Source organism: Primulina huaijiensis, chromosome 1 (genome assembly GCF_012295235.1).
Source record: "Primulina huaijiensis isolate GDHJ02 chromosome 1, ASM1229523v2, whole genome shotgun sequence".
Taxonomy (NCBI): Eukaryota; Viridiplantae; Streptophyta; class Magnoliopsida; order Lamiales; family Gesneriaceae; genus Primulina; species Primulina huaijiensis.
In genome coordinates this window covers 19448277-19469524 of record NC_133306.1, presented here as the reverse complement: position 1 = coordinate 19469524, position 21248 = coordinate 19448277, and the positions used below count along the sequence as shown (strand labels likewise).

General features: G+C 36.0%; 1 protein-coding gene across 1 annotated transcript; it reads right to left on the bottom strand.

The window, feature by feature from the left end:
* Window positions 1-8215: 8215 nt before the first annotated feature.
* Window positions 8216-20921, bottom strand: LOC140972226 (uncharacterized). The gene is made up of 12 exons (XM_073434933.1): window positions 20743-20921; window positions 19908-19986; window positions 19118-19202; window positions 18987-19025; window positions 18219-18334; window positions 17873-18120; window positions 15715-15858; window positions 15406-15559; window positions 10653-10745; window positions 9887-10026; window positions 9319-9354; window positions 8216-8836 (listed from the first exon to the last, which is right to left on the bottom strand). The coding sequence occupies exons 5-12, from the start codon at window positions 18295-18297 to the stop codon at window positions 8216-8218; spliced, it is 1515 nt and encodes a 504-aa protein (XP_073291034.1). The 5' UTR covers window positions 18298-18334; window positions 18987-19025; window positions 19118-19202; window positions 19908-19986; window positions 20743-20921.
* Between the last annotated feature and the right edge of the window lie 327 nt (window positions 20922-21248).

The following is a 21248-nucleotide window of genomic DNA, read 5'->3' as shown; positions in this document are numbered from 1 at the left end:
AGGCTATGGTCGAACACAAATTGTCGACCATAACCTATGGTCGACCATTTGAACACATGGTCGACCATAAAAAACAAAGTGGTCGACCATAATCTATTGGCTTTTTCACTTTGATGGTCGACCATGTGAGGTCAACCATACGTTATGGTAGACCTCTCATCGTCGACCATCAAAGTAAAAAAACAAATGGCCATTCACACGCACACAGCATACATAAATCACGAAAATGGACAAAAACACAGAAGCAAAAAATCGAAATAAACGCGAATCTTACCACATTTTCGTTTTCCATTCCTTCGATTGAGTAAGTGTCGCCTTGAGGGAAGGGTTTTTCGAGGGTTTTACTGGAACGGTCGGAGGTTTTGAACTTTTTTTCGAAAAGATGCTATGGATGTTTAATCGGGGATAATTAGATAAAAAGGGTGTGTTTAAAGAATTTAAACTTAAAACATAGGGACATAAAGGTAATTTGAACCATGAATCGTTTTTTTCAAAAAAAAACACAATACAGTCCCTTTTTCCTAATTTTCCCACCCTTTCTCTCGTCACTATTGTAGTAGCAATAGAAGATTCCTCAATACTTTGTCGTACGATGTCGAAACTAAAAAATTCTTGAAGTGTTTGTTCCCACATCTGTAGCTTAGATTTGAGCCATCAATCATTGTTCTTTATATTTGTTTCTGTCCGCACAGAGCTCTGTTTGTGAGTTTTTTCTATGCGTGGAAGGGGGGCCGAGCTATCAGCTACTTGTCGATTCCAACGTTTCTTCTCATTTTCTTTTGTACTTTAGGGCTTGAAGATCTCATGTCCTGCTTTATTTTGTAGCCCAAGAGTTTTTGAAGATATACCAATTTTTAGGCTTCAAAGTTTAAGAACTTCGATTCATTTTGGTTCAAGGTTGAGATTTGTGGTATAATGTGCCTGTTTCCTGGTGGTTGCGATTTATTCAATGTGAATTTGTAGTTATGATAAAAAAAAATAGAACTTGTACTACTCTGTGTTACTTTCTTTGGTCACTAGAATAATTGAATTTCAATCAATTATGAATTTGAATTTTCTACCAAAATGTGTCTAAACTATATTTTGTATTTGAGTTGGGATGCAAACCTATTGTATCTCGGGTATATGAGCTGCGTGCACTAGGATTCTGGAATTTTAGCTCACATAAAAGTTGTAGATCTATGCATTATATTTGAAATGAAACAAGAATCATTTAATTCCATTAAGAATCAAGATAGTTATACATGTTTTCTTAGAATTGCTCGGTTACATAATTTTGTCCGTGAATTGGGTTAATGCAGTGTGTTCTAATAAATTTTGACCACAAAAGATTGAGAATTTGAATATGTTTTCAACTGTAAAAACTATATATTTGAGTTTTATTTCATTTATAATTGACAGATATTGATTTGAATCAATACTGAGTTAGATGTGAATTTTATGCTATTAAGTGTCAAATCCACAAACCGTGACAGAACCAACTACACTTGGTTTCTGATTTTCGGTATATAAATTTGTCGAAATGATTGAATCTCACATTTATGTCTTCTGTTGAAATATGATGGTTTGAGTTAGGATTTTGAGTTGTATGATAAGTATATTTTGGATAAGTATTTGGTTGAGTTGAATATCTAATAAAATCATTCCAAGTTGAGAAGTTTGGAAAATTTTATATGAATTATTTGTTATTGTGGATTGATGTATGAAATATTCGACATGTTATCTTATTTTTTAGGTCGAGTAGATCAAAGTTGAGCTTGTTGTGGTTCAAAGTTTGTTTTAGACATATTTATATGATTTATAAAAGTTGTTAATGTTAATCTGTGGAGTTAAATGAGTTGTTAAATACCTTGTTGATGTTATATTCAATTATTTGACATATTTATGGTATTTAGTTTAGTGTATGATTTTATGGCATTCATGTTGAGCCATATCATTCTTGTGATATGTTCCTCTTGTTATATTTTATTCCTGGCACACATGGTTATTTCAGAATCAGCCGACGGCTTTCGAGTGGAATTATCCTTTATATTAAAATTATGATTGTCTATTTTTTGATGCATTTTATGTTTGATATGCACTTGAAACATTGACATCATATGTTGTTCCTTATTGTGCTTCCCTTTTGTATCATTATCAGCTATATGGAGGCTGATTCATGTGTGTTTATTAGTACAACACGACATACCTCGTATATTTGGCAGGGCGATTTCGCTGCATGATGATGTAGCTCTCCTGTGTTATTGCTCGAGCATTATTCTTATTGTTATTATACAGTTTGTTGGCTCATATTCTCTTGTTGTTATTGAGTCTGCATATTTCATTGTATTGTATGTCTATGAATTATTTATGATTATCGTTATTGTTGTTTAACTGTTTCATACCAGAATCCTAACCTCAGTTTTTTATATCGAGGAAGTTACTGTGGTTGCTGTTGGGAATCATGGTAGGTTATCCGAGTAGTTTTGCAGCACCAGGCAGAAGGTCTGCTAGTGGAGCTCGTGATTGAGATAAGATTACTCGGTTCCTAGAGTTGAAGTCTCCCAGTTAGTTCATTTTTATTATATTGGAGTCTGGTCAGTTTTATGTCAGAATCTATTTACCGTAGAGATACCCGTGTATTTGTATGGTTATTTGGAGTTGTTATGGTGAGTTTGGATTTAGTTCATGTGTTGTTAGCCTTGCCGACTTTATTTGAACTGTTGTCTGTGGATTGTTGATTTGTGTGTGGTCGGAACTTGTGTGTGATTGTTTATGGATGCAGCAGTATCTTCCTTGAGTCATTTTTCTTTTACAGGTATTTTCAATTTTTGATATGTACTTTTTACAGGAAGGTCGTACCGAAATTTTTCCAGACCATTTTTAAGTATTTTAAATCATTTTCCGCTACAGATTTATATTTAATCATTATTGTTTTATAATTAATAGTAATTATAATAACCGGGCCTCACAAGAGGCATTTTTACTAGAGAATGGTCATAAGCATTAATCTTCCTCAAGATACTCTCAACATAATGAGACTGAGATATGACTATTACGTCAGAATTCAAAGAGATTTTAATCTATACTATAATATCAGTTATGCCAATATCTTTCATATCAAAATGTTTCTTCAACATTTTCTTTGTTGTCTTGATCATGTCTTGATTACTCACCATTATAAGTATTTCATCTACATATAGACATTCTATTACATAAGATTCTCACGTGTTTCTAATGTTAACACATTTTTCATACTAGTTAATCTTAAAACCATTTGACAACATTACTTTGTCAAATTTATCATGCCACAACTTAAGAGCTTGTTTAAGTCCATACAAAGACTTAATAATTCAACATACTGTTCTTTCCTTACCCCAAACAATATAACTTTCTATTGTTCCGTATATATTAGTTCCTCAAGATCACCATTCAAGAAAGAAATTTTGACATGTATTTGATATATCTCAAGGTTATACAAAGTTGCAATTGCAATGACTACACAAATGAAAGTTATTCTTGAAAATGGTGAATATGTATCGAAGAAATCAAGGCCTTCCTTCTATCTATAGCCTTTAGCCACCATAGCCACCAATCTAGCCTTGTATTTCTATATTGTTCCATCAACTTTATACGTTCTTTTTAGGACCCATTTGCATTCTAATGGTTTGGTACCTGGTGGAAGATCCACTAGTTCTCGAGAATGATTTTGAATTATGGAATCTAATTCGATATTGTTGGCTTTTTTGAATAAGGATATTTAGGACTAGACAAAGCATCTTGTAAGTTCTTTGTTTTGTTTTCCAACATATAAGTGTGAAAATCTGGACCAAAGGACTTCAAGGTTCTAGCCCTTTCACTTCGTCGAGGTTCTTCTACCTTAAAAGAACATTTATGTGTTCCATTATTTTTATCTTGTGAAGGTTCATCAGTAGGTGCAGAACCTCCAACCACCATCTCTATCTTTCTTTTGCTAGATCCACCTTCTTTCCTTTCCAGGTTCCTTTCAAAGAAATATATTTTCAAAGAACATGACATTTTTTGACTGAATTGTCATGTTTACACTCATTTCAAATTTTTAAAACTTGTGCACTATAAATCTATAGGCACTGCTATTAAGTGTATATCCAGTGAATATGCAGTCGACCTTGTTTGGCCTAACTCTGACTTGTTTTTGCTTTGATATTTCAGTATTGGTGAAGCATCCTCGTACTTTGAGGTTTTTTTTAAGAAGTTTTATAACATTTTCACAACTCATAAGGTGACTAATCATTTTTATTGTGGGGTATCTTGTTTAATATGTATTTTGCAGTTTCATAGAGTTACTTCGCAATCTTGACTTGAAGATACACATCATAGAGTTCATTTTCAGTCCATTCAGAATATAGTTCGTACACAGAAAATCACTTTGATTCCATATATCTAGTGCAGCCCTCTTACTAGGGTAGAATTCTTTCTTGGGAACGATGGGAGGATCTTCTTTAAAAACCCTTGCCAAACTCAGTGTGGTAAGATAGAATAACATCTTTTGTTGTCACCTTTTAAAATATGTGCCATTGAACTTCTCTGGTTTTTCTCTTTGTGTATTGGGACATTTGTTGTAGTAGATGAAGAGACTATCTTTAGATATTTTAGTGTATCGATGAAGTAGAATAAAATTCTTCTTAAGATTGTTGTTTGTAAGACCTTGAAAAACCTCAAGATGGTGAATGAATTCTGCAACGAATGAGAGTTGAGGTAAGTGTTGAACATTTTCTCCTTAAGAAGAATTTGTCCCTTCTCGGTGTTTCGGTTCTATGACAATACTCTACGAAGATACAACAACTCTTTTTGCAGATACAACGCAGTATTTTTTAAGAACAATATGTTAGAGTAGGTGCACGTCGAGCCAAGTGTTGGCCGAGTGTTCACAATGAAACTCTACGTATAAACAGTCTTTATTTTAATAATATTTGAAATTATTGTTTTGGCACTTTTTTATCTGTATACCCATGCATGTTGCATAGATAAAATCCTTGAATATACAAATAGTAGAAAGAATATGAGATGCTCATATGATGAGTATCATGAAACTCATATTTGGAATAGTATATATTCTAAACAGTTCCTAGTCGATTCAGCCGCCGCTAAGAATGATATAGGCCGCTCGAGTTCGAGACTAGTATCTGCGATGTGAGTACCATGTTTCATTGGTAGGGGACATTGTGATGTCCGAGCATGCAGATAGGTGCTCCTGGTAGAGTGCACTGAAAAACCCTCCATAAAAGACTTTCCAAGTGGTTCTCACTTATCGAGTGGAAACGTCCTAGTTTATGGTTGTATGCCATTAGTCCTTATGACCCGGGACAACATTGAGACTCTATGTGCTAGCATTGTACTTTGACTTCTTTACCGACTCATATGGGGTCATTAAGAGGCAAGGTTGGGTGTTTTGTCGAAACATATAGGAGTCGATGCATTGTAGTCGGGGATTCACCGCTTACCTTCGGGTATGGATATCTTATGTGTATGTAGTATGAAATCTCTGATCAAAGTATGGTGGTAATTATGAAAGGGGTTTCATAGATTCCACCATCGATGCGACTAGGACATGACACATAGTATCGATTCATTGACGACTCTCGATATACCAATGGTTATCGAATCGATCGGGATATATGTGATGAAGGGACCGTACTGTACACTAACCATAATTGAATGGTTCTTGCAGGCACTATCATTTGATACCTAGGGAATCATGTAAGCGATGCTGCTAGGCGTTTAACATGATTGGTTGGGTACTATCAGACTTGAGTTCTGACGTTCTTATTATCAAGGAGTTGATAAGTAAGAATGGAGCAATTGGGGTATGCCCAAATAAGGACATGTTTAGTCCCGAATCACATTGAGATGTGAACCCACGGCTAGTTGTATCAATGAACCATTGAGGGCAACACAAGTACTATCTTTCTAGATCCCGTTGAGAAGTAAAATAGTTTAATGTGTTAAACGGCTTATAAAAGAGTTTATAAGCGTAGGGAAAAATAGAAGTATGACTTCTATTAGGGAAATGTAACTTCTAATTTGTGGAAGTGTTCCTAAATTAAAAGTTGGCCAAATAAATAATGTATTTGAAAATTGTGATTTTCATAAACATTATTATGGACTAAATTAAAGTAATTCAAGTGTTAAATTAATTAAACACTAGTGGACCTAGTAGAGTCCAAATAATTAAATTAATTCAAGTGTTGAATTAATTAAATAACATTGGGTCTTGTAGAGCCCAATTGGAATAATTGTTTAACTAGTGGCTTGAGTAAATTCAAGTAAGATTTAATTGGTATCAAATTTGTTTGAGACAATTTAAATAAAAGTCCATGGGCCTTGTAATTGTTACAAGCCCAAGTAGTAGACAAGCAAGGGAGGTGAAGGGTTAGAGGCAACTTTTTCAATAATCTATGCATGCACATGCACCTTTTTGCTTTAGTTTTTTGCCCAACCAAGAAAAAAAATTTCTCCTTCTCTCCTACTCCACTACATGGCCGAAAATTCCAACACATCTATCCTTCATTTTTCTCTCAATTTTCTTTTTCAATAGTTGAGGAAAGAAAATACTTCTCCTTGAAAAATCCTCCTATTTTTCTAGTGCAAAATAAGAGGGGTTCTAGCTTGCAAGTGGTGGGCCTAATTTTGAGCAAAGAGAGCTTGAAGATTGTCTTGTCATTCAAGAGCTAAGGTGTTTACGCCTTAGTTGGAGCCATCATCAATCTCAAGAGATTGATAGGTAAAAATTCTAAACATCATATGTATGACATTTTGGTGTTTTTGTATTTGCTACACATTATAGGATTAGGGTGCTCGGTTTTTGCCCTTGAAAAAATTTTTTTTTAAACTTCCGTTGTGCATTCGGGCACCTTAATCGATCCCCTTTCACAATAACCAAAAATTTAGTGTACTCTCTCTTGTTTAGACAAAAATATAAAGAAGCAAAACGAGTACATGAAAAATGCCTTCAAAATATGGTTCAAAAGTGGTTGTCAAGAATCACAGATAATATATTTAATGTTTTATGAAAAATGCCTTCAAAATATGGTTCAAAAGTGGTTGTCAAGAATCAAAGATCATATATTTAATGTTTTTTTAATCTGCAAGGACATGTTAGTCATATGATGTGTCCCATTGATCAAAGAACATGTATAAACTACCAAAAGTCATCATGAAGTCTGTAAAACTCGAAAAACCATAATTTAATCCGTGAATCAGTGAGCCTCGCACTGGGGTGGCCAAATTTGGCCGCTAAAGCGCACCGCACCGCACCGCACCGCCTTGCACTGTCTAGAATACCCATTTTTGGGCGGTCGATGCGTCCTATATGCTTTCGGAGCTCGGACTACTCCCGATGCTACCGTTTCGAGTTTACTCAAACTTGCTTGCTTAATTTACATTCATTAAGCTTATAAATTCCAACAAAAATTCTCATAAAACACGTAGATTTAACGTAAAATTGTTTGGTTATTATATTTATTCTTACAAAGTAAGATCAGATAAAAATAGTTGTTAAATATATCAAAAAATACCGGTCGGAGAGAAAAGAAAAGTAAACAAATTTTAGTTTTCGAGTATATTTTGTAACTTAATTGTTATGATCAGTTTTTCGAAAAATATGGGATCCAACAATAATTTGTGAAGCCAAGCCTAGCCGGCCCAGATGCTATACAATTCAAGTAGATGTATATCAATCAAATAACTTTGTTAAAAAAAGATATTTTTCTTTATTTAATTCGAGACAATTAATTATCATTTTTGTGTTGAATGCATGTACTGTGGTTTTGTTTCAACATCCAATTAATCACCAATCAGCCTTAACTGTCTCAAGCAGTGGTCCATTTCTCACCGCAAAAAGGCTAAGCAACTTGTTGAAATATGGAATGGATTATTTAAACCTCGCCGGTTTCCTTTTTATACTTAGCTTAGCTAACGACATCCTACAAAATAGCACGCGTCAGGGCAGTGAATACTAATTATGAATAGCCCTTCAAATACATTCTATATCAATGCTTTATCATGCAACACATCATAATAAGGTTTCAATTTATTATGAAAATAGAAACAGCTAGCTTTTATCCATTTTTAAAACTGAACAGAAACAATATATCAATCAATAAACAATACAAATAATTTAACGTTGAATTTTTTATATATGTTTCTTGTTAAATTATTTTTACGTGCAATAAACGTGCAAATTACATGCGTTTTGTTAAGTTAACNACTGTTTCTGTACAGGAGGGATCGACGGTTGGTGCCCATAGAATCCGGTACCCACTGTCCCGAAATGTCCACCACTTCCAGATTGCTGATGCTGCTGAGATGGCGGCTGCTGGCTGGGTTGCTGCGGTGATGATCCAGGCCCACAATATGCCATAGTTGGAGGCAGTAGTTGGTTGCTCAAACCATGGTTATAAGAGCTACCAACTGGTGGGTAATACGGAGCTTGTGACGGGATCAATTGAGGAAAATAGGTAGAACTAACTACCTCAGCATTGTTCAAGCTAGAAAAAGGTGGTGGTGGTGGTGGTGGTGGTGATTCTAGCTTGGGCCGTTTCAACCCAGCACTCCTTGATGCCAGCTCTTCTGCTACGAGAGATGAGAACACGGAAGTAAGCATCTGCGCAGAAGATGATATGGAGGTAAGTTGTGCGGCTAGAGCAGCAGCTGCCGCCTTCGTTCGATCCTCTTCGTACGATAACGAAGGCCCAACCCGATTTTTCACTGTTGAAAACCCCGTTTCAACCATAGGTTGATTCATTGTTCGAAGAGTTGGGGAAGATGCTAGCTTCAGTTTTATTTTTTCTGCTTTCTTGATCTGGCTCTGAGCAACCTACACGTCACAAGAACTGTTAATGCACAAAAGGCGCACAAATAATATGATCTTTCAAGATACGCAGCCAAATATCAAGAAAATCAGAAACTTCATAGTTTGAATGTAAGAAATTTTGGATTTGATTAATGCTTTTTAAATCAATTGCTGCCACAGTATAGAAACGCTTGTACGTATCTTCTTGATTTTGTATCAATAGATAACAACAACAATAAAAATTAATCATCATATAAATAAGGAAACATAAGATCCTGCACTTATGGCAATCATGGCGAGACATGCACAAGACTCCACCATCACTAACTCATAAAACGAAAACAAAAACACTGCAAACGTCCACCATATTCTCTCTTCAATAGAAGAATAAACTGAAGAAAATAACAAATACATTGAGAATAAATATCAATCAAGAATGTAAAATTCCCGTGCAATGCACGTGCTTCTTGCTATATATAAGTGCATGAATGAGATAGAGATATTACATGTATCTCAGTTTGAAGTAGATCAAGCTTTGACTCCTGGAAAAAATAATTTGTCAGAATTTAACAACTGACGACAAAAAATGTAGACCATGTGATTATCACTCTCTTAGATCAATTTAGCATTTTACGAGGAATTTAGACACTAAACTAAATAATAAGAATATATGCATATTTCACTATTTCCTCATGCCTATCTTTCAAATAGATTTTGATTTTTTCAAAGTAAAATCTTTCTTTTTTTCAAAGTAAAATCTTTCAGAAATATTTCAGCATTCAGTTTAAACTCATATTTCTTGTATCGGTCATCTTTTTAATATTAAAATATATTAGGCAAATTTTGCAAGAAAAGCTTTTTCCATTTCCACCACCAAAATTAAAGGTTGATCATGTTCAACAAAACATGGTAGTAGAAAACTCAATTTTTCTAGGACGATGAGAATTTTGAGGGGAAAAAAATCAAAAGACTGATCGAATTCAAATACTACAATAGTACAATGCATAAGCCATAAGCAAATCCACATAACTATTTTCATTGCACACAAATAATTTCCGAGAAATAAGACCATACTTGTTCCTGCAGAGCTTCTTTGATCTGAGAAATTAGAGTAACTCTAATTGCCGTGGAGCTCTCAAGCTGGCTAATGCACTGCTGAAGGATGTTCTCTTGTTTCTGAATGTAATCCACTATGTCAGAACCTTGCAGGTTACCTTAACACAAATTCAAAGATCAATATTTGATGTTAACAAGTCAAGGAATGCGTATCTTAAGCATAAAGTACAACCAAACGATTAGATCAAAAAACAAAAGCTATCACACACGTTATCACATTTATAGTGTGTGATTGCTGAACCAACCGAATTTCTGTGCTTTTTAGAAGTTTGAAGCAAGGTCTATATCGTGTTTGGCTTTAAATAAATAAAATAAAACTTTTGCTACATTTGCTTTCTTAATTAAAAAGTGTTTTTAGGGAAAAAAATTGGCGTTGTTTTGAGCTTTTATAATATATAAAGAGTTCAAAAAAACTCAAATCTACAAGCTGGCAAATGTCATATTTACAGATTCTGATTCTTTCTAAAAAATGAAAAGAAGAGATGTTTTTTAAGCATAATATTCAAACATGAAACTACTGTTGGTTATATAGAGTTGAATAAAGCGTGTTTTACTTTTTATATTTCTTGTATTAGACTAGCACTTCTACGGTTACATAAGATTGTGGCTTAAATAATTGTATTCATCCTTCACAGCACGACTGAATAATTGAAAAAATATAGTGAGTTTTTCAGCTCATTTCTTTGCATTTAACATGGTATCAGAGAGTGGGTTTCGATCCTACCTCTTGATGCGATACAAGATCTACTCACTCGGCTGGGATCTATTGTGTGATTGTCGTAATTGCACAGCGAAGATTGCGACGGCAGACAGGAACCTGATCGAAGTAGCTGCTGGCGATTAGCTTAATTGATCAGTGCTTAATTCGAGTCATGGCAAATTCAGGTAATTTCAATGATCATTTGTTCTTGCATCCTTCTGATACACCAGGAATGAATTTGGTGAATGATCAACTGCTTGGGGTCGAGAATTATGGAATTTGGAGTCAAGCTATGATAATTGCGTTAAGAGCTAAAAATAAGATTGCGTTTATTGATGATTCTTATCCACGACCTACGATTGGACATGCTTCTTTGCATCAGTTTCATGGCTTATGAATACTGTTTCTAAAGAGATCTACAGAGGGATTGTATATTCAACAAATGCTTCAATAATTTGGAATGATTTGAAAGAACAGTTTGATAATGTGAATGGTTCTCGGATCTTTCTATTCATCGTGATATCAGTCATTTGAATCAAGGAAATAATACAATATCAGCTTACTATTTGAAACTCAAACATCTATGGGATGAGTATGCTTCGTTGGTGACGCTTCCTTCTTGTGAATGTGACACAGCAAGGAAATACGTGAGTCATGATCAGCAACAAAAACTACTTCAATTTCCCATAGGATTGAATGATAGCTACATGTCAATTCAGAGCCAAATCCTTATGATGAGTCCGGTTCCAAGTGTTGGACAGGTTTTCTCTATTACATCTCAAGAGGAATCCCATAGATCATTGACTTCGGTAGTCCAACAACCAGCATCAATGTTCTACTCCACACAATACAAAGCTGAGGAATCAAATAAAAATCATCCTTATTGTGAATATTGCAACTGGACGGGACATACTGAAGCCACATGCTACAAACTGGTTGGATATCCTCCAGGACATCGTTTACATGGGCAGCAACCTTGTGGTGACCATAGAAAGAATCTGAAAAGCTATGTAAAACTAAAGAAACCTGTTGTAGCGGTGAACTTGGCTGAAGACAATGCTCCTAAGGAATTGTTGACAGAAGTTAGCATTTCCCCTGCTCCAGTTTTTACTCAAGAATAATATGCTGAGATAATAAAGCTATTGGGAGGCCATAACATCCATAGCACGAACACACCAGTCGCTAATATGGCTGGTAATGTGCTTCCAAAATTTTATACAGATTGGATAATAGACATAAGTGCAAATGAAAACATGACTGGATGTCCATCATTGCTGCAAGGTGCTAAACCCATGGCCGATTCATATAATTCTGTCAAGTTGCCAAATGGTAATAAGCTATCCATTAGCCACATTGGTTCAGTATTTCTATCTCCATCAATTACCTTGCATAATGTACTTTGTGTTCCTCATTTTCAGTTCAATCTTTTATCTGTTTCCAAGTTTGCCAAATCTCATAATTGTTCTATCATCTTTTATCCACGATTTTGCTTGTTTCAGGACCTAACGAGTGGGAGGATAGTTGGGATTGGTAAAGAAAAGAATGGGGTGTATCATCTTGTCAATCAGCTGATCCAGCACTTCAACCCCTCTTATGTTGTAACTTCATTGCCTTTTTCTAATCCCAGTTGTAATACCTTGCATTACCAGAATAATTGTGTGTGTCAGAATTCAATATCGGTTGACTGTGACATTTGGCACAACAGATTAGGACATATGTCTGTTTCCAAGATGTATTTGTTACCCTTTTTGACAAAGAATATATAATTAAAGCATTGCTGGATTTGTCCCCTATCAAAGCAATCTAAGTTAGCATTTCCCAAGTTAAGCTTGACAAAAACCTTGTCTCCTTTTCAACTCATACACATGAACATTTGGGGTCTATTTAATACACCTATGACTTATATATAATAGGGATAAATATTTCTTAACAATTGTTGATGATTTTTCAAGAGTAACTTGGGTTTTTTTGTTGCAATCTAAGCTAGATGTGTTCGGGATTCTTAAACAGTTTTTTGCCTTAGTGAACATACAATTCTCTGGTCAAATTAAGTTCATTAGCTCGGATAATGCAGCTGATTTTTTCAAATCCGAGTGTAGCAAATTTTTTGCCTCGCATGGTGTTGTTCGCTTCAGTTCCAATCCTTATACACCACAACAAAATGGAGTGGTTGAGCACAAGCATAGACACATCCTTGACATAGCTCGATCCTTAAGATTTCAAGCTTTTCTTCCTCTACGGTTTTGGGGTGATTGTGCGTTGACATCAGTTTACCTCATCAACAGAACACCAAGTCCTGTCCTAGGAAACAAAACACCTTTCGAGATGTCACAAAAGTCCAGCATATAATCATCTTAAAGTTTTGGGATGTCTTTGTTATGTTGCATCCCCCACCATTGATCACAAATTTTCTGCTCGTGCCACAGATTGTGTCTTTTTGGGATATTCCAATGTCCAAAAGCGATATAAAGTCATTAATATTCAGAACAAGAAAATTTTTGTCTCACGAGATGTTATTTTCCATGAGGACTTGTTTCCTTTTGCCGAGAATGTGCCATTTGTTTCCCCATTTCCAACTTCGTCTACTTGTCCAGAAACTTTCCATGAAGATCAATGCCATCTTCAATCCACAAATGAGTCTTCGGTTTTGCCACTGCCAGGTAGTGATGATTTTTTACCATTGAGAAGATCTTGTAGGACTAGAACAATTCCTCAGTGGACGCGAGATTTTTCTTGTCCTACGTTGCCTCAAAGTAACTCTACTCAGTGCTTGTGTCCTATCTCTCAACACCTTTCTTACTCCATATTTTCTCCACCCTATCAAAACTTTGCAGCTGCCATTTCCTCATTTTCAGAGCCTCGCTTTTACCATAAGGCAATAAGAGATCCTAGATTGCAAAAGGCTATGGAATTAGAGCTTGCAGCCCTGGATTCTAATTGTACTTGGGATGTGGTTGATCTTCCTGATAATGTTAAACCCATTGGTTGTCGATGGGTGCACAAAGCAAAGCATCACCCGGATGGATCGGTTGATAAATTCAAAGCCCGTTTGGTCGCCAAAGGATATACGCAACAACCGAGAATTGATTTCCATGACAATTTTTTTCCTACTGCCAAGATAGTCACCCTACTGCCAAGATAGTCGCCATCCGATGCTTGCATAGTTTGGCAGCAACTAATAACTGGTCTCTGACACAAATGGATGTGGCTAATGCCTTTATTCAAGGTGATTTGGACGAGGAGATTTTTATGACGCTTCCGCTTGGCTATCACATTCAAGGTCATCATAAAGCATGTCGTTTGCGCAAGTCGTTGTATGGTCTTAAGCAGGCTTCAAGGCAATGTAATCATAAATTTGCAGTGATAATGCAAGATGCTGGTTACACACAATCCCACCATGATCACTCCCTCTTTACCAGAAGAGATTCCCAGCATATCACTATTCTAGTGGTTTGTGTGGATGACATTGTCATCCCACGGAAAAATTCAGAGTTAATTGCAAACCTGAAGCATTTCTTGCACTCTCGTTTGCAAATCCGAAACCTTGGCAAGTAAAAATATTTTTTGGGCATTGAGATTGCTCAATCACCTGAGGGAATCTATCTAAATCAACACAAATATGCATTGGAGCTCATTGCGGATATTGGTATAGCTGGGAGCAAACCATTCGATACACATATGGAACAAAATAAGAAATTGACAACTTTGGAGTTGGATTACATTATTGATCACGACAGACCTGGTAATCCTCATGATCCCTTGCTGCACAGTCCAGACTCCTTTCAAATACTAGTTGGTCGGTTGATCTTACTATCACAAGGCCTGATATATGTTATGTGGTTCAGCATCTTAGCCAATTCATGCATTCCCCAAAACAATCTCACATAGATGCTGCTATTCGAGTGGTCAAATATCTCAAGTGTTCTCCTGGTTTGGGTATCTTGTTGACAGCAAAGAACTCTATGGTTCTTTCAGCTTATTGTGGTTCCGATTGGGCTTCTTGCCCTATGTCAAGACGTTCATTGACTGGATTCTGTGTTAAACTTGGTGATTCCTTATTATCTTGGCGAACCAAGAAGCAAAATACCGTGTCGAGATCTTCGGCCAAAGCAGAATACCGAGCTATGGCAGTTACCACATGTGAAATCATTTGGATCTGTGGTATTCTGCATGATATGGGATTCACACTTCCTCAACCAGCAACTCTTTATTGTGACAATAAAGCAGCACTTCACATTGCTGCTAATCCAATGTACCATGAGCGTACTAAACATATTGAAATAGATTGTCACGTGGTCCGTTAGAAGATCGCGATGAGACTCCTTCAAACCGCTCATATCTCTACCACTGATCAACTTGCTGACATCTTCACCAAGAGCTTGGGAAAAGATCAGCATCGGTATCTACTGTCCAAGCTTGGTACTCGAAACTTGTATCAAGCTTGAGGGGGTTGTGTTGGTTATATAGAGTTGAATAAAACGAGTTTTACTTTTTATCTTTTTTGTATTAGCCTAGCACTTTTACGGTTACAGAAGATAGCAGCTTAAATACTTATATTCATCCTTCACAGAACGACTGAATAATTGAAAAAATATAGTAAGTTTTTCAGCTCATTTCTTTGCATTTAACAACTACTACTACTTTGTATCAAAAATACTTTCAAAAGCAAAGCCTTGCTGAATAAAATATTCTTTAGCTATCTGATTTTGTTTCCAAACTCGCCTATAATCCATTTCCAACAAGAAGCAAATCTAATGGAAACTCAACCAAATCATACCTTGAGAAGAAGCATCTACAAAATCGACTATTTCTTGAATGCTAGAAACGGCATTTCCACAAATAATTAAGGTGGTTTCTTCATTGACTTCTTCTTCTCGTACCAAATGGAAAGTGGTCAAGATTTTTCTTGGCAACCATCCAACAGCCGATTTCTAGGATCAACCAAAGGGGGAAGATACTGTTAAGAAATTGACCAACGTATGAGGTGAAAGTTGAAAAGCAGAAAGCCAAAATACTGCTGCAATCAGATGAAAACTACACCAATTAAGCTCGCGACTTGATGGAATTATACTTACATCTCTTTTTAAAAACTTGATAGGATCAAAGTTATTTCGAGTGTAATATCAGGAGGACTTCCACCGTGGATTGCAGAAGGATTCTCTCCCAGCATTTCATTTTTAAGATTTTGAATCCTCGATCCAAATACTTTCCGTTCTTCCCAGATGTCAACCTGCAGTAAAGCGCGTGCAAGATGTCAGTAATCATGAAGATGACAACAAACTAAAGGGTCGTTGATGGTAGTAAGCTCTTAGAAAAGGGGCACAGACTATGGTTCAGAAAAGTATGGAGTTCACTAAAAGTGCATCATTCAAAAGATAGTTAGTGGACGACAACTCCAACTTAGAATTGTAATCTCAATCAGCGAGAAATGAACAGAATTTCTATGGTTTCACAACTAAGTTTAGTAAGTACAAGATGTACACCCCCGCCCACCGTTCAGTGTTCCTATAACAAGTGGCGTAATATCCTTCCCTAGCATGGTTGCGTTTTTAAAGTCCATTATTTTTGTTACATGTAATGACTCGAATTCTTATTTTGAATGAAGTATTAATTAAGAGATAATTAAAGAGTTGTTAATTAAGAATTATTAACGAATTGATAATTTTGGATTAATCTGTTGGATTCACCGAATTTTAAATGGATAACCCGATCTGCTTTCGATTACGTTATCTCGAGAAATCCAACCAGACGAATGAGATTCTGACACGTGGCGGATAAGATTGATTCGGATTTCTGAAATAGTCCGGATGCAGCCTATAAATGGAAGCCGAATTCTTTTGTTTCCTACTCCGCATCCTTCAGAGAGAGAGAGAGAGTTCTAGTCTTTTACCTTAGGTTTTCTAGCCAGTTTCTAGGGCACTTTGGTGTCGGGAAGTTTCGGAGCCAGTGTCGACTCGAGGGAGGGTCGGTGAACTGAGATCGAGAAATCATCAGCGGGCTGACGACGGACGCAGGTATAATCCTAAAGCCTTTAGGAAGAACTTTATAGCATGTTTGGTAATTCAGAATCTGGTTTGATAGTGATTTCATATTGTTGGTATTGTCTAGGTTAAGAGCTTTCTGTCAGATTGTTTTAGTGAGGTACGTGATGTACTGACTGAGATATCCAAGGTAGTATACACACTTATATGCTGCATATTTATGTGTTGCATTATCCATGTTTTACTGCTTTGGCATATTATGCATGACATATCATGTTGATCCTGGTATCTTTTGAGATATACCTCGTTTGTTGGGGCCGCTCAGCCCTATTATGTATTGTGGACGATGGGGCATCGAGAGCTACAGTGTCCGACGGGACCTGCTAGCTCTGATGACTGGACATTGTAGGTCCACGTCTTGATGATGAGTGTGGGAGCCAAAACATGCCTAGGGCAGATCAGAGACTACACACTCAGGCGCCTCTAGACTGAGCATGAGATTCTTGACTTGATCCTTGATATCCGAGCATATTGCATTTCGCATGCATCATATCAGTTTGTATACTCGTACATTCTCGTATTGGGCGATTGTCGCTCACGTCCTTGTTTTCATCTTGGGCACCCCATTCCACGGGGCAGGTCTTAGGTTGGACGGTTCGGACGACCAGAGCAGTGGCTAGAGCAGTTGAGTTTTCGGTGGTGATCCAATGGAGGTTTTATGTGGTTCATCGTTTTATTGTTTAGAATTATGTTTCGATATGGTTGTATTAATGTTTAAGACTGCTGTTGTTTGTTCTGTTTTCATTTGGGTTGTAAGATGATTAAGTTATTTGGTTTCCGCTGTTTAATTGTTGTTATTAAGTTTTAATGTTGCATGCTTATTAGTCTGTTTAGTAGTGGCTCGGGTAAGAGCGCTACATTACATCTCTTATTTTCTTTACCAAAATTAGTTCCATTTACACACACACCTTAGTAACAGAAGCTAACCAGAGTGAGACAGACTGTGCTTACTTTTAAGAAACTTGGTTCTATTGGGCCAGGGTAAAATTTGGATTGATGTCATAATATATAGGATAATCTATCAAAGTTAAGAAGCAATCCTCATCAAAAATATAGAGCAGAAAGGCATGACAATTTGTATAGGACACAAAAAAGTGTATAATCGTTCATAGTATCATGGCAAAAGCAAGCCACGCATATGCAAGAACAAGAAAAGAGGAAAATGAAGTTATAGGATCAATTGAGTAAGTAGAAAAAAAGTACCAATCTAGACGCGACTTTTCTGCAATTTTCATCGCCAGTTTCATGAACAACCTTCAAAGCTGATGGAAGGACCTTCCAGTATTCGCTCACAAATTCACTGCCCTTACGCCTGCTATTTTGTAGGACGTCATTAGCCAAGTATAAAAAGGAAACCAGTTGCTCCTTTTGTGCAGATTTAAATAACCCATCCCATATTTCAACAACTTGCTTGGCCCTTTTCCGGTGAGAAATGCACCATTGAGACAAAGCTGATTGGTGATGGGATGTGGAAAGAAAACCACAGTATGTTATATATCTACATTATCGCATTCGATACAAAAATGGTTAGTGTCAAAAGAAAGGATACATTCTATGCTTTGTCGAGAACTGTTTAGTTTAGACAGTTTCTCCATCAAGAACTGCTCATTGAAATTCTCATCAGCCATTCTTCTATTTGAGGAATTTAATTACACCGAGAAATGCCTGCAATAGTATCCATGAAATTAAACCTCAGAGAAGTAGAAGAAAATTTGGTTAGCAGGTGAAGGTGGAAAAAGAGATAATGTCCTTTTAATGTAATACCAGAAAGGAGAAGATGACAATGAAGCATCTCAAGCCAAAGCTGACAAACAGTTTAAAACATAAAGCAATTAAGAATGTCAAAAAAAAGAATTTAGCCTCGTTAATGATTGCATCAAAAGTACTCGTCTCAGACAATACGGTCCATACCCATGCTAAGAGGGTGTATTAACAAATATTGACTCTTTCGCTATGGGTCTTACACGCTTCTTTAGCCTCGTTAATGGAATTAATCCCATCATCACAGGTCCAGAACAGGCTTTACCCATAATTAGATCTCAAAATGTTTTTAGTAACAGTCTTTAAATCTCAACTAGATGCACATGATGAGGAGAAATAATAAGACAACTTTGAATCACCCATTTACTAGTTCATTAAATTTTGTATTCGACGGTAAGTGTGATAATACAAACTAATTGGCATGACACAGATCGTGGATCTAGACGTTACGAATTAGGCAACCAGGGACACCTATTTACTTTAAAATCCTTAAAGATCATACTTGAGATTTGGTCAGGACAAAGAGAGCATAAAAAGAGGAAGTCTAAACTCATACCATTTAGAAATATGTGAACACTATATCTGGATTGCTGATCTGCAATCAAAATTGGAGTATCAAAAATGATGAATCATAAAATCAAAATCACAGCAAAGCAAAGCAAACAAATGAAAAGGAATAAATCTTACCAAAATTTGCCTTAGAATTAATGCTAATCAATTTTCTAGCACTGAATTCTATTCACTATCTGAGTGAAGATGTCCATGTCACAATCTGTGCACAACAAAAAAAAAATGGTTACTGCAATGAAAAAAGTAAGACTGAATAAATAAATTTTTTCTCTTCAATTTTTTTGTTTCCAAATGTTGAATAACAACATGGCTTAAATTGCAAAGACGTTTGTTGAAGATGAAGATTTCTACGCGGCACAGAGGGAAGGGAGACAGAAACAAAGTGGGATGACTTAGGGTTTGAGAAATTTATATCGAACCTTGTCGCTATTGGTGCACGTTATTCGTCAACACGTTTCATTTACACGTATTTTATTTTTAACCAAAGCACTCGTGCCATGTCTTAAATGATTTTGTACAACCATAGAGTTTCTCATTTTGGATGATATTTCAAAGAGTTTGACCACATTATTACTTCGCTAATTTTATTACAGAACGTTAACCTCCAATCGATGGCAGTATGCATACCAGTAAGTGCATCATGTTCCAGCTACTGTAAATGTGCATTGTTTCTCTTAATCGTGACAACTAGGGGAGTTGGAAAGTTTCTCAGTTCACATTTTGCAACATCTTCAGACATCCAAGTGTTCTATCAGATTGAAGATGCAAGTGTCAAATGAGAGAAAAATATTGGCAAGACAGGCAAGTTATTATGTTATGGTTTAAAAGAATGAACTACAACCATATCTGATGCAACGATTCCAAACTTAAAAGTACTCAGTCAATCAATAATCAATGCAAAATATACCTTATAAATCGCAACTGTTGTTCCCTCTGTCAGCAATTGAACTAAATGTTGAGACTTTTAAAAAGCTTTCTGTGTGAATCTGTAATAATCAACCCAGAACTTTTCAAATGGATGAGTAAAAACACTAATTAAACATATATTTTACGAAGAACATCAAGCATACGATGGTTATAAAAAGGTCAATAAGGGGTGTGCTCAGGCTCAAGATGTAGCAGAACCAGCCTTTCTGCTGATGACATGCCAAACACAATCCTTATCAGGCATGTACTTTGGGCCTAAAGCATGCATCTTGGTGCATCTTAAATGAATGGATTATGTATTCTATGTGAAATTTGCTTTTATAGTCATTCATATTAGCTGGATAAATTTGCTTTCTTGTTGTCGAATGGACTGAAAATTATATATCATACACTGTAAGACATAATTTACTCGATGTTTCTAGATTTTAAAATATTAATCATCTATGTGCTCCTCGTGCATGTTTTAACTTGTGCCTGGCTTTCAAGGCACATGTTACCTTAGCGCACATGGTGACTTTAATAACTATGATTCATATATTTAGTTAACAAAACAGGGTTATTTTTGGAGACGTTTAATCATGGACAGTGGACAAAGAAGTATACAAAGGCATAATTGCAGGTTTGAAATGTTCTAAAGGAAACATTACAAATTAGAAAACCCCATGTTGATACCAACTCAGTTTTTCTTTCTTAAATCATTTCATCATTACACATCACAAAGATAATGATAGAGGAGATAATTCATGAGACACAGCAAAACTAAATTTTGGTTGAAGCATACATATAATGTAGTAGATTTCGAATGTCAAAGTTACCATAGTTGCCTCACTTTTCGAGGAATCCAGGAGACACAAGCTTCAATTAATTCTGAAAAAAGGGAATTTTTTACTTGAATAGATCCTTATCATATCTAAAAAAAAACAAGAAAGCAACTTCTTCATTGAAACACGCACCTTTCAGTAAGTTTTACACGTCAGTGCTCAACGTCCATTGGCTGATTGTCATATGTATTACAAGTACACACACGTTAATGGAGATGCATACATAAAACACTAGAAGTACACATATCCATACAGTTACCATACACAGTTCGAAGAATATTTTTACCTCAACTGCACTCTTTTATGACAAAACTCAATAAAAACCAGTTAAACAAGTACACTAAATACAGAAACTAACCCGGCACCCAGAAATACCTATAGAATTACTACCAAAAACTGACCTGCAAAGTAATATTGCCTTCCAAGTTCCACCTGCTGCACTTCCAAGACAACGTTTGTTTTCCAATAACAAAGTAGGAAAATTAAAATTTATATATAGT